At 37.1% G+C, this 15190-nt stretch overlaps 1 protein-coding gene and 1 long non-coding RNA gene across 12 annotated transcripts; one reads left to right on the top strand and one right to left on the bottom strand.

Annotated features, from left to right (window-relative positions):
- Window positions 1–753: 753 nt before the first annotated feature.
- LOC111261768 (uncharacterized) lies at window positions 754–8401 on the bottom strand. Its single transcript, XM_022835512.2, has 9 exons — window positions 7975–8401; window positions 7345–7472; window positions 6024–6192; window positions 5189–5368; window positions 4277–4420; window positions 3073–3312; window positions 2779–2955; window positions 2008–2166; window positions 754–1440 (listed from the first exon to the last, which is right to left on the bottom strand). The coding sequence occupies exons 1-9, from the start codon at window positions 8114–8116 to the stop codon at window positions 1148–1150; spliced, it is 1632 nt and encodes a 543-aa protein (XP_022691247.1). The 5' UTR covers window positions 8117–8401; the 3' UTR covers window positions 754–1147.
- LOC111261771 (uncharacterized) lies at window positions 1447–15153 on the top strand. 11 transcript variants are annotated; one of them, XR_002681195.2, is made up of 9 exons: window positions 1447–1834; window positions 9936–9981; window positions 11804–11883; window positions 12252–12443; window positions 13035–13114; window positions 13401–13546; window positions 14039–14110; window positions 14482–14619; window positions 14766–15153. It is a non-coding gene; the product is annotated as an uncharacterized LOC111261771 (long non-coding RNA). The 11 variants fall into 11 exon arrangements; XR_002681193.2 differs by having other exon boundaries at window positions 12233–12443; XR_015311661.1 differs by lacking the exon at window positions 1447–1834 and adding an exon at window positions 8547–8564 and having other exon boundaries at window positions 12233–12443.
- Window positions 15154–15190: the final 37 nt, after the last annotated feature.

Here is a 15190-nt window from a genome sequence, read left to right as displayed (position 1 = left end):
AGATAATGAAGTTTTTGTAGGTTATATTTTATGTGACTTTGATATTAGCCAGTCTATTAGAACTTACGGAAGCTTCTGCTGTTTAGATATGCAGATTTTCAAGATAATTGACAAGTCACACAGCATAAGGCAAACAACCTCAGTTTCCCTCACTGAACAATAAAAGGAAAAGCTTTTTATTTTATTATGATAAGTATATAATTGGCTTTTACTTCTAACCTTATATGATTCACGTGTACGGAACAGGAGGTCTGTCCACATGCTGGCTAGCGAGCTGAGCTTGCAATAGTGAACGGATAAATAACAATAATAGCAGTTTCAGCATAGTCAGGTTTCAACGAGAAAGTAATCAAGCTTTATTTGCGGAAAACTAACTCAGCTAAAGACAGACGCTTCTGGCGCGCACATTTATCATTTTCAAATGCGCCTAAACAAAGTCCTTCTTAGTAGCTTCAACAAGTCTGTAAAAATATACAATACGTATCATGCACCAACAATCTCGCTTAATAATCTACATAAAATAGTAAGCATTCCGACTCTACAGGAATGAAAAATATGTTCCGACAGTGTCTTGTCTTTTATTTTAGCTAATAACTGTGCAATGCATAGTTCTATTAAGGATTAATCTAATAATTAGAAGAATATCCAATTTAATCTCTAAATCAGGTTATAAAATGATCATATTCCTGCATACCCGTCAATATAATAATAACCTTATGTAAAGCCTTCTTGGATTAAAAATACAATGGCCGGTTGGTGCAACGGGTCACTTTATTCTTAAAGAAATCTCTCATTTTGCTAGATAAGAGTTTTTTTTTTTCTTTTATTTAGAGTAAATTACGCGGCCCTGGATATGCGGCCGACATTAAAATACAGCAGATATTGGATTTTTGATTAAGCCAATGGAAAGGTGGCATTATATCCCAAGTAGGAAATGTATTCGTCCTCCACACCTCCAACGATACAATAACCTAACCTGATAAATCGGTTTGAACAGTGTGACATAAAACCACACTATGCTTCTCCAAAACACCCCGAAATTCATAATAATTCAGTTAGGACCGCGCACTTTTTCAGTATGTTTAACTACAAGCGTTGGAAATATATTTATGGACACAAATATACACTTCGACGAAACTACGCTATTTCATTTTGGTGAGTGCAAATCAGGTGCTGAGAGTAGCCGCACATTTTCAAGTAACGACCACTCGATTTTGAAACTGTAATCCCGGTATTCCACTGGTAACAAACCCTTTTCCAGCTTTACATATACCTGTTTCTTTGCAACGTTCAGATGCATTACGGATAGAGTGACGTCATTAAAGAAACGAACGCTCATATCAGCCTCTGAAAACAGACTTACTCCCGCGACAAGAAGTGATCCAACGCGAATGTCCTCAAGACGAACTTCTGGTTTGAGCATGGTTGCTGCAGTCAAGACTGTAATACAACGGCAACGAAATCAAATCTAAGTAACTTGAGTGGTTACGGCAGGTTGGCCTTTCACTGCTGATGTATGTTTATTTTCGTGCGGGTATGCAGTTAGCTAGCCGTTGAGATTAGCTAGAGTAGCAGTGTTATGGTTTACGCAAGTGGTGGCATCTAAAGCTGTAGCAGACAACGATTTCTTAGTTTAGAAATATAGCCCTCAAATGGAAAGATGTGCAGACGATCACCTTTGTCCACCAACAAAACGGTGCTTTTATCGTATAGTACAATTCGTACTAAAAACAGTTGATTCGCAAAGTAAACAAGCACGTGTAGAACACTCCCACCATGTATAACTCTCCTTTTTAAAATTACCTGTTTCATTTTGCTCCCGTTTTTTAATCAAGTACGTCAAACGCGTACCGTTTCACTGTTCGACTTCATTGAAGTATTAAGCCGACTAATGTATTTTGTTCGCACTACTAGTAGTGCAGAACGGACGTTTTACCTACCATCGCTTACCAAACAATTAAATATTAAGGAATCGAAAAAGTTCAGTTGTTTACAAACCGTACCCACCTGTTTTGGATTGAGGTGAATTAATACTGTTGTCTTCTGTACTGCGAAACTCTATGGATTGATTTTCAGGCAAGTCTATTGTATTGCTCTCGATATGTTGTTCAGCATGTGAATAATTTGACTGACATAAAGTAGTTGTGTTCGAAGCAATTTTGTTACCTGTAATGCCATCCGAGTGTGCATATGTACAGATGAAGTAGACAATAATACTTTTACCTATTTCTAACATCAATAATAATTACAGTAATAACGGATTTTGGTCCTATTTAACTGTATCTAAAAAATAGCTTTAATTATAGTGTGATACGAGGTGTACCGTTCAATCAATTTCAATTATAAGAATTTCCTTAAAAAAGAATATTTCAGCTGAACGCATATTGGTAAAAATAAGATTATCGCATTCCTATATATTGCACTGAAGATAGCGATCATATCTACTGACCAGAAATTAGTATATAGGACAAAATCAGTTATACATTTGTGGATTTTACCAAAACTTGCTGTCATTATGGAAATAAACCCAACGAAAGTAGAAGTCATATCTGTTGTTACACTTTATAATGACTGTAAAGATATATATATATATATATATATATATATATATATATATATATATAACATTGTGTCGTATATTTCATATAAATTGTCTTCGTTTTTTAAATATATCATATTTATCGTTTACTATGTGTTATAATGCAATATTCTTCTACTACTGGAACGGCATCCTATAGATTCCCACGATATTGAATCATCCTTTTGACTAGTCCTTACGTGACTGATTATTGTAACTCCCATCGCTTTGAAGCATTCGAAGAAGATCCCCAACTCCGTGTGATCTTTTAGCTGCCTTTCGAACAGACACTTTCTTTGTTGAAGGCTTGGTTTTCGAAGAAGCCTTATGCACAAACGAGCCTTCGTTGTTGCCTGTATCTGAAACAACTTTTGGGGCTTCAAGACAATATAAAACCAAGTGCATAATATTAAGGGATTCCATCACTACTGGACGTCCTAAAATGCCTTTTGAGCATACCCTTAATTCCAAGACGTTCGAATAAGGACACCTACCATTTTGCTGTTCATCTGACTTGAAGGACAAGGCCATTTCTTCTTCGTCGCTTTTATTAAACGATTTCGATGCCTTTAAAGAGCTGATATGACCTAATACGTCTTTAGCATCTCCCTGTGCTGTATCATATATGCTAACTAAGCTATTTTGATCTAAATTCTGCTCCGTTGGGCTCTCATCTGTACTGCAATTTTCAGGCGACTGTCGAATCCCCCGTCGAGAACTCAAGCCAATATTGCCTATGATCGAAATAGCAAATTAAATAAATATGTGAATGGTTTCTTCCTCGATTAATTTGAATAGGGTTTAGTTATATAAATTCATAGCAAACATGTAATGGTAACATAAGCCTATAGACGTCTCGTAAGCGTTATTGCCCAAATTTGTAACACATTTTATGGATATTTAAGGTTGCTCTTTATAGAACGGATTGTTGATTCTACTGCTTTAATTAAAACACTTTCCTTCACTCAATCTCAAGACTAAACTCCGCTCTTCCTCTTTTATTTGTATTTCCTCGATCGCCTCAAGGCTTTTCGTCTGAAGTGTTTTCAGCGAAAAGAAAAGTTACAGGAGGGGCTGATCTGGAAGTCGAGAATATACGGGCATCGAGTTTTTCTGGTAAAAACGCAACAAAAGTAGCAACGTGTGAGCCGCTGGTGAAAAACCCACGACTTACTCTCCGAGAGTTAAAAATGATTTCGACGGAGTTACTACAAAATGTTTGTAAAATCTTCTAGTAATACTCCGTAGTGACGCCCAGTACTGTTCCTGGGCTCATCTTTAAAGTGACACTCAGACGATTATACTTTGTTCCCTTCGTCATACACGTCCCGTCAGCAACGATGATGATTGTTCATGGCGCAACTATTAATACCACTGGATACCCGTCAAATGGCATTGGCACCAGTCGTAATCGGTCGATTTCGTTTCTAACATAGAACATAGCACGTTGCACCTTTTTGATGCTCTATTTTCGCAATTAAGAAAAGCGAAACACTTTCAAAATGCCTCAGTCACCTCAAACCACTTATAATCTACAAAGTAAAAATCTGAATTCTACCAAGACACGTTGAAGAGCACATAGTCCTAGCTAGATAGATACGTTCAAAAATTCTATTCTATCCATAGGTACTTCAATGTAGCACGGGATGTTTGGAATTTGGTTTGATTAAAACAAACCCTTTAAATTCAGAGACGTACCGGTCAGAATTTCGCTTTTGCTGGAAATTATTCCGCGCGAATGAAAAACATCGTTTTGTTTTTCGATTTGCGGTCGCTCCGTATTGGTATTCTGGGCTAGACTGATGGTATTCATCGTGGAAGCATCCACTTGCCCAATACGACCTAAAAAAAGAAAGAAACGAATCGTGACAAAACAAGTAAATTTTTTAATAGAATTTATTAAACATATTTTATCGAATTTATTAAAAGGTGACGCCTTTAAAATAACCGGATATAGGCCTATTCGATAGTGTAGTACTATAAACAGTACACTCGATAAAATACATATATATACATATATGCATATAAATAGAGTGTTAGACAAAGCATACGTTAAGATATGTAGGTATTTACTTCAAACAAATATGAAACTTCACTCGTTTGGCCCTATAAAGGTAAGCTTAAAAGTTCAGCACAGGCCATCCTAGATAGCTTACCTAATACTTTACTTACCACACTTTGATAATGTGTTTAGAATACCAAAAAGAAAACACCATTTCGATACAATCGAAAACCTTAAATTTCGTATAATCTGAGGATAGAGCCTAGCAAGGAACACAGTCTTCTGTTGGGGAAACCCTTGAACAAGAATGCTAGCAGTGAAGTATACATAAGTGCTTAAATAAAAGCTTTTGAAAATTAGTCGCTATAAATAATAATACGATATCTGTAGACCTCTGTTCTATCTGTAGATTCCTGATTGGATAGGCCGTTCTCTGAATCAAACGATTATCGCTACTATTATTACTTTTTTTTTCCTCTAAATGATGTCTTTGCGATGTGAACGATGAAAAATCATGGAAAAAATTTTCAAAAAATCATTTTAAATGACAGCATTGCTTACAATGCATGTTCTATGCATCATATAGATCGCACCAGAGCGATACTTGCTGTGTAAGTCCACAACAGTTCGTTTACTTCGAATCCGACGACGCGGCCCGCGTTTTCGTCGTTTTCGTCGTTTTTCGGAGCCAAGTGTCGTTTCCTCATTTTCACATCCGGCATCCTCACTGCTTTCTGCTCCACTGTTTCTTCTCTCCTCGGTGGATTCCGCCGTGTAAACTTGATGTGCTAGTAATGGAGAATATAACAATACTATTATTTGACAATGAAATGCATGCCCTCCTAATTCATTTAATCGAAAATAGAGCCATATACTGGATTCACTTACCCTCAGAAAAACGTTGGGTCATAAGCAGAACAACGCCCAGTATAATTTTGTGAGTACAAATAAGAAACATGAAAAGAATCCAACTAAATTACGACCACCCATTCAATGGCCGTCGCCTCAAGTTACTTATTTACTTATAGAGCTCTACTCGATCTTGCTCACTTTAATAAGACGACGCTAAAGACTCTGTCTCAGTAAGGTTAGTACACTTTTTCTATTTTGTTACATATCTACTTTTAAGATGTGGTTTCTATTATATACCGCATGTAATATCATATGTTTACCGAGGACAATTAACAACCGTATGAGTTAAAAATTTTTTTTAAACATAAAAAATACCACATTTTTTTAGATGCGTATGAGCTAAGATAGCAAGATGCCAAATATGCTTTAAGTTGCTAAGGCCGTTTTATTTAGAATAACAGATCACAACCCCGAATACATTTCATTGTTAACCCAAGCAAAGCTAAAACTCTTTTTCGGTCCAAAAATAAATAACGGCATACAATTATGTTAACGTATTTACTTTTCAGTGACATCATATTGTTAACTTACTATAATTGTAGGTCGGTCTCACGGCTTGACTTTGTATGATCGTCGTATTGTTAGGTGGCGTTGTAGGCTGCCTCACTGTTACAGCCGTTGTGACATTTGCATCGGTGCAACCACCTACGAAATTTTCAGTGTGGGGAATCTGAGAATACGGAGTGACCGCCTGCACAACCTGAGATAATCAAAAAGGTTACTCTTTTGTGTGTCACCTTCAGGCTCTCAGTGAAAAATGGATAAATGCGGTAGCCAAGAGAAAGTAGTTCAGATAAGTTTCCAAAATGACTATTTGTATAAATTGAGAGTTGTACTGAACTGAATAGAAAATTATATGGCACTACGATCCACTGACTTTTAAGGGTGCTCCACGATCCTGCTATTTCAAATAACGTCATTTGAAAATAAGGCTTTAATTTTTATCGAAGTACATTTTTCTAATAAGTAATTATTTCGTACGACTATTGTGCCCGAGACTCAAATTTAGTCCACTCAGCTTCCTACGACTCCTTACGACTATTGTGCAATATAATTAATCAATTAAATTGACAAAAATGTATATCCATGATAAAATCGAAAATTTACAATCAAGCCAGCCAAGAGCAGAGACCACGATCCAACCTATGTACTACTAACTTGTCGCAATTAATTTTTACGCATTTTATTTTTTGCTCAGTAAGGTAGACAAAGTAAGTCCAAAGAAAAAAGCAATAAAATTTACGAAAGTTATTACGAAAGCGAATAGTGAACTATATAATGAAAAAGTGGAGAGTAGGTAGAGCACTTTTGACAATGTTGTTAATTGTTCAGCAATTTTGAAAAAACACTTTGACAAACTAACAAAAAAAATACGCCACTTCAAGCTTTGACGGAAGCTTTGCAATGATGAAAGCTGTCAGAGATCGAAAAGTAAATGTTCGAAGTATTGCTCAATCATTAACTAGAAGCGGTATACGTATCTCAAAATCTTAGCTTAGAACAAGCTACCACAGCCAACTGGTTTATATGAAATTTCGAATGGATGCTAAAACCGAAATAGAGGGCTGATATTTACAATTGTACGCCGTTCTGCAAAGCTTTTTTTCGGCACCATGCGACTTTTTCCGAAACTGGTTTTTGAATCCGTATCTTTTAGCCTTGAAAATTAAGGCCAGGCGACTAACTGCGATACCTTGCTCCACGACAAATCATGCTTTGCGACACGTACGTCGCCAATAATTGAGCAGTGCTTAGAACTTTTAGCTTTCAATCTCTAACAAGTTATATGGTTGTTGTGTATACTATTGTATATGACATGTTAACGCTGCAGTGAATCATTTGTAAAACTCACCTGCGATGGACCAGCGCCCGCGAGGTTTCTTTGACATGGAACAAACCGAAGGAGATCACCATCTCGGACAATTTCTGGCGACTGGTTATGGGGAATGATTGCATCCTCTAAATAGATGGTGGGATATTCTGCACATAATTGATAGAACGAAGAATATAATGTGAAATGCCTACTGTAGGACTAATGAGCCAATATGTAAACTTACTAACTTGCTTTTAAATTATATTCAAAACTTGTATAGTAGTGTAAGCGTTTGAGCTTGATGCGAATTTAGGTAATCGTAATTAACATAAAAAACAAATCGATAATAATTAGCGCATTTTGAAGTCCCTCTTTTTAAGTTTAATTTCGCATAATGCTGACATTACTTCTCACATCGCTGTCAGATTCGCCATCTGTACTACGATGTAATACAAGACAGAACTGGTTAGTTATATGTGATATATTTTTTCACTCAATTTCGCATGTGTAAATATAAGCACTGATTCTAATACTGACCACCGTCCATTCGGTACGACCTAAAGTGTATATTATATTTGACTGTTAGAAAAAGCTTGTTTGTGCTAGTCATTTATCGCTACGCAACTTTTGACAATGCATTTTCAACAATTTCTACAATTTTCTACTTACTTTCCGAAACGCCGTACTTCGCAAGCACCGATTGTGCATATTCAAGTATTGTGCTTTGACGGATACCGTGCCTCTCGAATTCCCAGAACGGTGTCTGAAAACACTGGCTAAACGCGCCGAGATCCAGTTTGAGACGAAACATTGTTGAAAGAATATGCAGCTAAAAAACTGTTATTAGAACAGTTCACCGACGTGAATTTTTTCATTTACTGTAAACAAATTGTCATCGATTTTATACTCTAACTTGTGTAAGCATCTCCGTCCTCTTTTGACAGTCGTTACGAGTGACGCAAGGCTACGACTTCCGTGAAATAATTTAGGCCTCATTTATTTGAAGAACTATTACCACCCTTTGACTGTCATTGAAGTTTAAGAACAAATTGTTCATTGTGAGCTGCCGATTGATAAACTTGCCGCTTAGAAACTCTTTGTAGACTGCGCCAGTGAGCGGCCAAGCACAAAATCGAACAACGTTCTGTGTTTATTTTTCTATTATTTACTACCATCTCGCGCACTCGCAGTCCGTCTGCTACAAATACGCGCAAAAAATACCCTATGACGCTTATGCGATGGAACGTTCTACCATGTTGGTTCGTCAATGAAATTAAGTAGCAGTAAGGCTTTAGTGGCTTCTGTTGTAAAATATAATGTATAAGAAATAAAGCGCGTAGTAGGATCTCAAGTTCAAGTTTGTTACTGATCTAGGCTTGAATGCTTTGTTTGAACTTCAGGTTTTTTTTTACTTTTGATTAAGCACGTCTTGAAAAGGATAAATATATTTACATTTTTGTTTCTAATTAAAGATTGAATATTTAAATTAATCTAAGAAATTTTGATGGAACAGGAACTATCAAACAGAACGATACGCCCGTCAGCGATGAATTGACAACTTTATTGATGTAACGTCTTTTGTCGCTGCAATTGCGTTACATTAATAGTTCACACGATATCTTGGCTGTGAGATCTCTGCGTGTTGTAGTTGCTGAAAAGGGTGGCATGGTTTCCATCCACTGAGATCTCGGTTCATTTTTTTTTAGAATTGTTTTTGAGCTGCAATTTCTACCAAAACTCAATTTAAATCTTTTTCCATACACCAAATATGCATCGGTCCTGCTCCTCACAGTACGGTATCTAAATTTAATAATTTAATTAGAGTTACATTTGTAGCCTATACCGAACTAGTCTTACCTTTACACTTATAATCGACCATGGGTATGAGTTGTAGGCTAAGAACTATGAAGACAATTATTTTATTAACAGGTTCATTATAAACGGCGCCAAAACCCATTCTCCAACAAAGTATGGTGCAGATTTACGGAAGCAACTGGAAAAACCATTATTGTTGCCCTAACGAAGAGATAATACAATATGTTTTGCGTAGTTTTCGTTCTTTGTCACATCACATGCTTTAAACTTAGACATTAAAGAGAAAAATGTTGACAAATGGCAACAAAAGTAAAATATTACAGTTTTTCTTTTAGATTTGTAAAGAATGTCCGCCGCACTGCGTTCGGACGGCTGTCTCCATCTGCAAGATCGGAGGCAGTTTAGCTCGAATCTTGTTGAAAGTCAGATGCTTTTGGCAGTTTTGAGCTCGTACTCTTGGCATTAACAAAATGTCGATTTGTGATCTTTTTCAAAACGGCCATTACTCATACATCCGTACTTTACATATTCGTCGAAGGCAACGAAATGGTTATGAGAATTCAGGTCACGTGTTTCTAGTTTGATTTATATAGAAGGCACTAAGGACAACCACCTGATAAGAATCACGTGCTTATTGTGCTCTGTATTTTATTCTTAAGCATTACTCTATATTCGTGTGGTTGTTATTACTGGCTAAGTGAACTTAAAGGAGATTATTGAATAGAAGTGCAAGTGAAAATTACCGAATATATTCGCCTCCATTGTATTTTATAATCGGCAGCATAAATCTGACCAGGATCTTTCCGCTTCCGCAGGTAAGATCTACAGCGTCATAGAAAGATCGAAAATCTTCTTCGTCAGGTAATTTGTAGATAACCACAGCTTTATTCTCATCCCGTCCTGAGAACAGTCAGTGCAACAACAGGTTTGCACCTTTTTTAGTTATGGGCATCGTTATCCTAGCGTCCTAGTTCCTCTTGTACTGATACCTGAACTTAATGACATTCTGAACAGCCACTGATTTCTGAACAAGGTGTATACATTGGTTTTGATAACTTCACTGAATAACAGAATTATGCGATTGCGGACGACTTATTCCCGTCGATCTGTCGGCGTTTGTGCGAAGTGAACGTTGTTCTCTAGCGTTGAATGCAGTATTATCGTGACTACATTACACGGTACTAGTGAAAGACCTCGTTCGTTCGGTATGAGTGTGACACAGGGACCCTGTCTCAAAGGGGCGCTTATCAAGTCGTTATGCTTCCACTCATCATTGTGACAATTATTTTGCCTTCAGGCAAACGATTATACAAATGTCTTATGGTATCACGCATCGACAAGGGAAGTAATCACCTAAATCTACATATTTTATGCTTGCTTGGGCCATTAACTCTACGAGCCGTGATAAAGACGATAGAAGTATCAATAAAAAAAAATTGTGAATTCTATTACAAGTGAATATACTTTCGATGTGGTCCGAGACATGATGACTTTCCGTCTTATAAGTTAAGATTCACAATGCTGTGTAAACTGATGGAGCGATATAAATATGAGACATAACTTTGAGTAAGCGAACCTTAAAGTCCTTGTTCTATTTAATAAACGGCATATACATACATAATGTCTTTTGATAGTGTAGCTTGATAAACCTACTGTAAAAAATTGAATGATGTTTAGCACAAGCTACTAGATAGCAAAAATCTCTTTTGTCCTACTCTCCTTTGACGAGATGATTTTGACCTAATATATATATAAAGAGGTAAAAGGTTAATCCATAGACAAATGGTTTAAAACGCTTGGTATCCCTTGCTCTACCAATCATGCATGTAGAAAAAAGTGCAGGATCCTGGATATTTAAAAAGCTTAACATGGCAATTTGGTCATGGCTGTAGTCCTATTATTAGCATTCTATGATTTTGTTGCATTTTAGTTTAACGTAGCACTATAGAACCATCACGAGTCGACTTACTCGTGTCACCGAGCATTAATGAATTTAGCATCGTTCGTAATCCGTCTTGTGTAGATGTGTTAATAGTATCGGATGCAGGCCGGTTTTGCCGCTGATAATAACAATTTTTCAAAATTATAGAAGATAGACAGCTTTACATCAATAATGAGAATAAAAGAATTAATAGCCCTAATTTCGAGGTACATGTCAATCAAAGCTATAGCAAATGGCAAATGTCCCGGTCTGATGAAGACCTATCGATATGACCGCTGTAATTTTGCATTAATAATGAAAACCCCAGTATATGTGCAGCAGGACAAACACGCTAGTTAGGACTACTTGAGGCTCTAGCGTTTCATTAGCATTAATGTAGAGCTCCCTTTTGCATAAATTCCGCCACTGAATAGAATCACATGCACAGACGAATCACAAAGTTATCTAATATCAGAGTAATAAAATTAATTGTTTTTAATGTATTATTATGATCTAGAGACTTATTACTATTGTAGGATTCCATGGAACATTCGAAGTTTTTTTAATGGTGGTGAATGTTGAACACGTGCACATGACTAACAGCGCTGAAGACCTGTGAGTCTGTCAGCACATGTCGATATCACAGGGGGATATTGAGTGACTGACCAAGATATGTAAGTCACTCTGCCGCGCCTGATAAAGTTTATCATAGTTACTACCTTTTATTATTATATTATTATTCATCAGATATTGTATGTTCAGGTGGAGCATTGCCATTGGCTAACAGAATTGGCAGCAAGAAGACTTGGACCAACGATTCTCGCTAAGTTCTATTTACTACTGTAAGTGTGCCGTTCTGTGTGTGTACGTGTCTCTATACGCATGCTTCCGTCGCTTTGACAAAATGATTGTGTTGATGATTATGACTGTGGTAAAGATACAAACAATTTAGATCTATATGAGAATAATCTTCTCACATAATAGTTCATTCATTTCCTTAATTTCTATGACGCTTCCATACGGCCGAAGCATCACTTCACAGAGGTGCACTTCGATAATCTTTATACCTTCTTCTGTAGCAGATTGTATTAAAATCAGCTAGATCTCAGATAGCGTTTTGTTAATATTGGGCCATTCTGACAATATGCAACCGTTATCACCGGAAAATATTACCGTTTCCATGCTAAATAGGCCGTTCTACCTGGCGAAGGTGGAAATCGAAACGTCCGACGGTTGGCTATTGGAAGTCCACATCATCTACAATACTCCCCTATTCTCACCTATATACCTGTCGCGTGGCTTCGGTGTTATTCATTTGGCTGTATGGCGAATCCTGGAAATGAGAGCACAGCCTTCGGAACGGCTGTCTTCAGAGGCGAAACACAATTATCAAACTACATGAGTAGCTATACTTTTGATTGCTTTCGTTTAGAAAGATACTATTCGAAAAAAATGGTACAGAAGAATTGAAAGCGGTAAACTTTGGTTACTTTGTATTATTCATATGAGGTAGTGTTTGATACGCCTATAAACAATGGTGAAAGAAGAACAAACGAAAAACGTTAACATTCATTGTTCCTAAATTTGCTTTTTACACAAAGTCACTAGTTACTATCATTTTTATAACAGATGGCACTAAATGGAAGAGCGGGACGCAGCTATCATCCCGGACGAAATACTGCAAGTTACGAGGAAAATCATAGATACCTTGTTGGCCAATGCATGGGCAGCTTAACCCGCTTCACTTTCTTACCGGAAAATCGTCCACACAATGACAAAACACGTGGACAAAGGGCGACTGTCCAACTAAAAAACTTTTCTGTTAGCAGTCTGTGATTTTTTGTAGAAAGACAGTTTAAAAACCAGTGCCTTAAGGAATCAGAGAAATAACAAATTAGGAACAAAAACACTTTTTTTTGTATTATTTATCTATATATTATACATAACCAGTTATTATGTTCTCTCATTCAAAACGCTTCGATTACACCGATAGTCAAATTCGGAGCTGACGCCATCTTAACTTGAAGAACGTTGTTTTCCATCGTAATGACTGCGCCCAAGCTCGATATCAAGGTGAATTCCATATTCGCATATATATATATATATATATATATATATATATATATATAAAAGGCATCTACGGGTCCGTATTTGCACGGGAGTACCTGATTTAGTAATGCACTGATTGCGCGTTTTCGCTGTTATCCATTATAATTGAAAGAAGATTAAGGCCTCAATAAGCAATAAGGGTCAATAGATACATATCTTCTCTGGACGGCATATTTTTGAGGAGGCAGTAAGAAATACTTAATCAAGGCAATAATTAATCAACATTCCCGTAACCGTTCTGTGTTTTTAGAAGAGGGCGCCACCATACACGGAGAAGTAGTCGCTGGAGTGACGGGTGTGAACGTATACTGCTAGTACAAAAAAAGTTCGTAGACGAAAATCGACTCTGACGAAGTTAGCCAGACGAGCATCATATACATGCAGGAGTACAATCAGGTGAGTTTTATCTAGAATTTAGGTTGCCTTGTCTATATGATAGTCGTTAGTCCTAGAAATGGCTTGCGAACAAACAGCGACGTCTGTGAACCGTAATGTCACGCTCTATACGATCTTGTTCATACCGTTCAAGTACGTAAACGGCGTAGTTAGTATTATCAAAAATCATTATGAATATTACGACTATGAAGAGAGAAATCGATAATTCTGTTATTTTTAGATGACCAAAAACCCTGTATCGGGAATATCGCAGCAGCTATTTTTCCATCCCAACTTAAGAGCGATTTGTTTCAGTCTGTATTTGTTCATCCTTAGATATAGATCTTAACGTTCCCCCTTTTTATGCGCAGACAAAACCTTCTGGATATTAACTCTCTGCAGTGCGTGTTCCACTATTGTCGATGAGCTGCACAAAAAAAGTTAGATTTCCACGGGAGTTGTGAGTGCAGCGAACATCTTCGCCCAGCTAAGCGTTCTATCTGCGTCTTACAGGTTCATTTTCAGGAATCGACTATCCTATCAAGGCACGTTGCTCGATCTACGATCCTCTCTGTGATCAAACAAGTAAGCTTAGACGTCCATCAGTGTTCAGATAGTCCTCTCATTCGTATCAGTTACTTTCGATTGAGAGGTTTCTTGAGAGGTTAGAAACGAAAACAGATCAATGTGTCTACACGACAACAGTCGTTCCGCTAGCGTTTATAGTAAAGTCTTCTGTTTTTTAAACGTAATTTTCTTTAAACAGATCGGCTTGTCGTCGTTAAACATATCGGTAATATTGCTTTGGTGTCGTTGTGAATTTTCACATCAAAAGCTGACTCCATAATTTTGATTATGCGTAATTCGACGCCATTCGTAGTTGCTCTTTAAATAAAAAAAAAAAAAAAGTTATTTGGTTTACGATTTCTGAAGGATTATTCGCTATTTTGTTACAGGGACAAGTGCACTGAACCAAGTCGCAACGGTAGAGCACTGAATCACTACCGTAGGAACATTGTGCCTGCGTTCATCAAACGTTTCATATTCGAGAACGGTTGCCTCGGCCTACCGAAAGACCAGTCGGCCGTATAGTGGTAAAAGATTGAAAAGCAAACGATCTTTCAATGATGGCTTTTCTTTATTGTTTATTGTATAAACTCTTGAGTACTCATAGTAACGACGATAACATTTTATTACATTTTCCGTTTACATAATAGTTTAATATTGTCTGTTCGCTTAGGAATTAAGCAAACCACTCGTAACGACCTGCGACGCGCTGGAGACACGAACATATACGAAAAAAGATGGCGTACATCGTGTTAATCTTCGTCACTAATATCCAGAACTATGATACTGCAAACAAAAAGTGTTTCTAGTCGTCCTGTGCGGGCATTTCGTAGTAACGACATTGGCAACGATTTTATGGATAGTTATGATGGATTACAGCACAGACAAGTGTAATACAAAATTTATTTCATCACCCTATATCTAGGCCGATTCGCAATGGAAAACCGTGATACTATGATCTACGTTACACTCTACGGCATAACACCAAACGACAGTAGTTGGCTGAGACTTATATTGTGGATTGAGTGCTGAATAAAACGAGGAAAGATAATTTCTATAAATCCGGTCAAATGGAGACGCGTCTCCACTACTCGTTCA

Source organism: Varroa jacobsoni, unplaced genomic scaffold, assembly GCF_002532875.2.
Source record: "Varroa jacobsoni isolate VJ856 unplaced genomic scaffold, vjacob_1.0 scaffold_593, whole genome shotgun sequence".
Classification (NCBI taxonomy): Eukaryota; Metazoa; Arthropoda; class Arachnida; order Mesostigmata; family Varroidae; genus Varroa; species Varroa jacobsoni.
Note: the sequence above shows the minus strand (reverse complement) of the source record. Positions and strands in the feature narration are given on the sequence as shown.

Coding starts and splice junctions, on each gene's coding strand:
- LOC111261768 (XM_022835512.2), bottom strand. CDS start 8,116: ATGTTTCGTCTCAAACTGGATCTCGGCGCGTTTAGCCAGTGTTTTCAG. Junction 4,421..5,188: donor AACTGTTGTGGACTTACACA/GCAAGTATCGCT, acceptor TTCTTTTTTTAG/GTCGTATTGGGCAAGTGGAT. Junction 2,956..3,072: donor GTCAGATGAACAGCAAAATG/GTAGGTGTCCTT, acceptor ATTGTCTTGAAG/CCCCAAAAGTTGTTTCAGAT.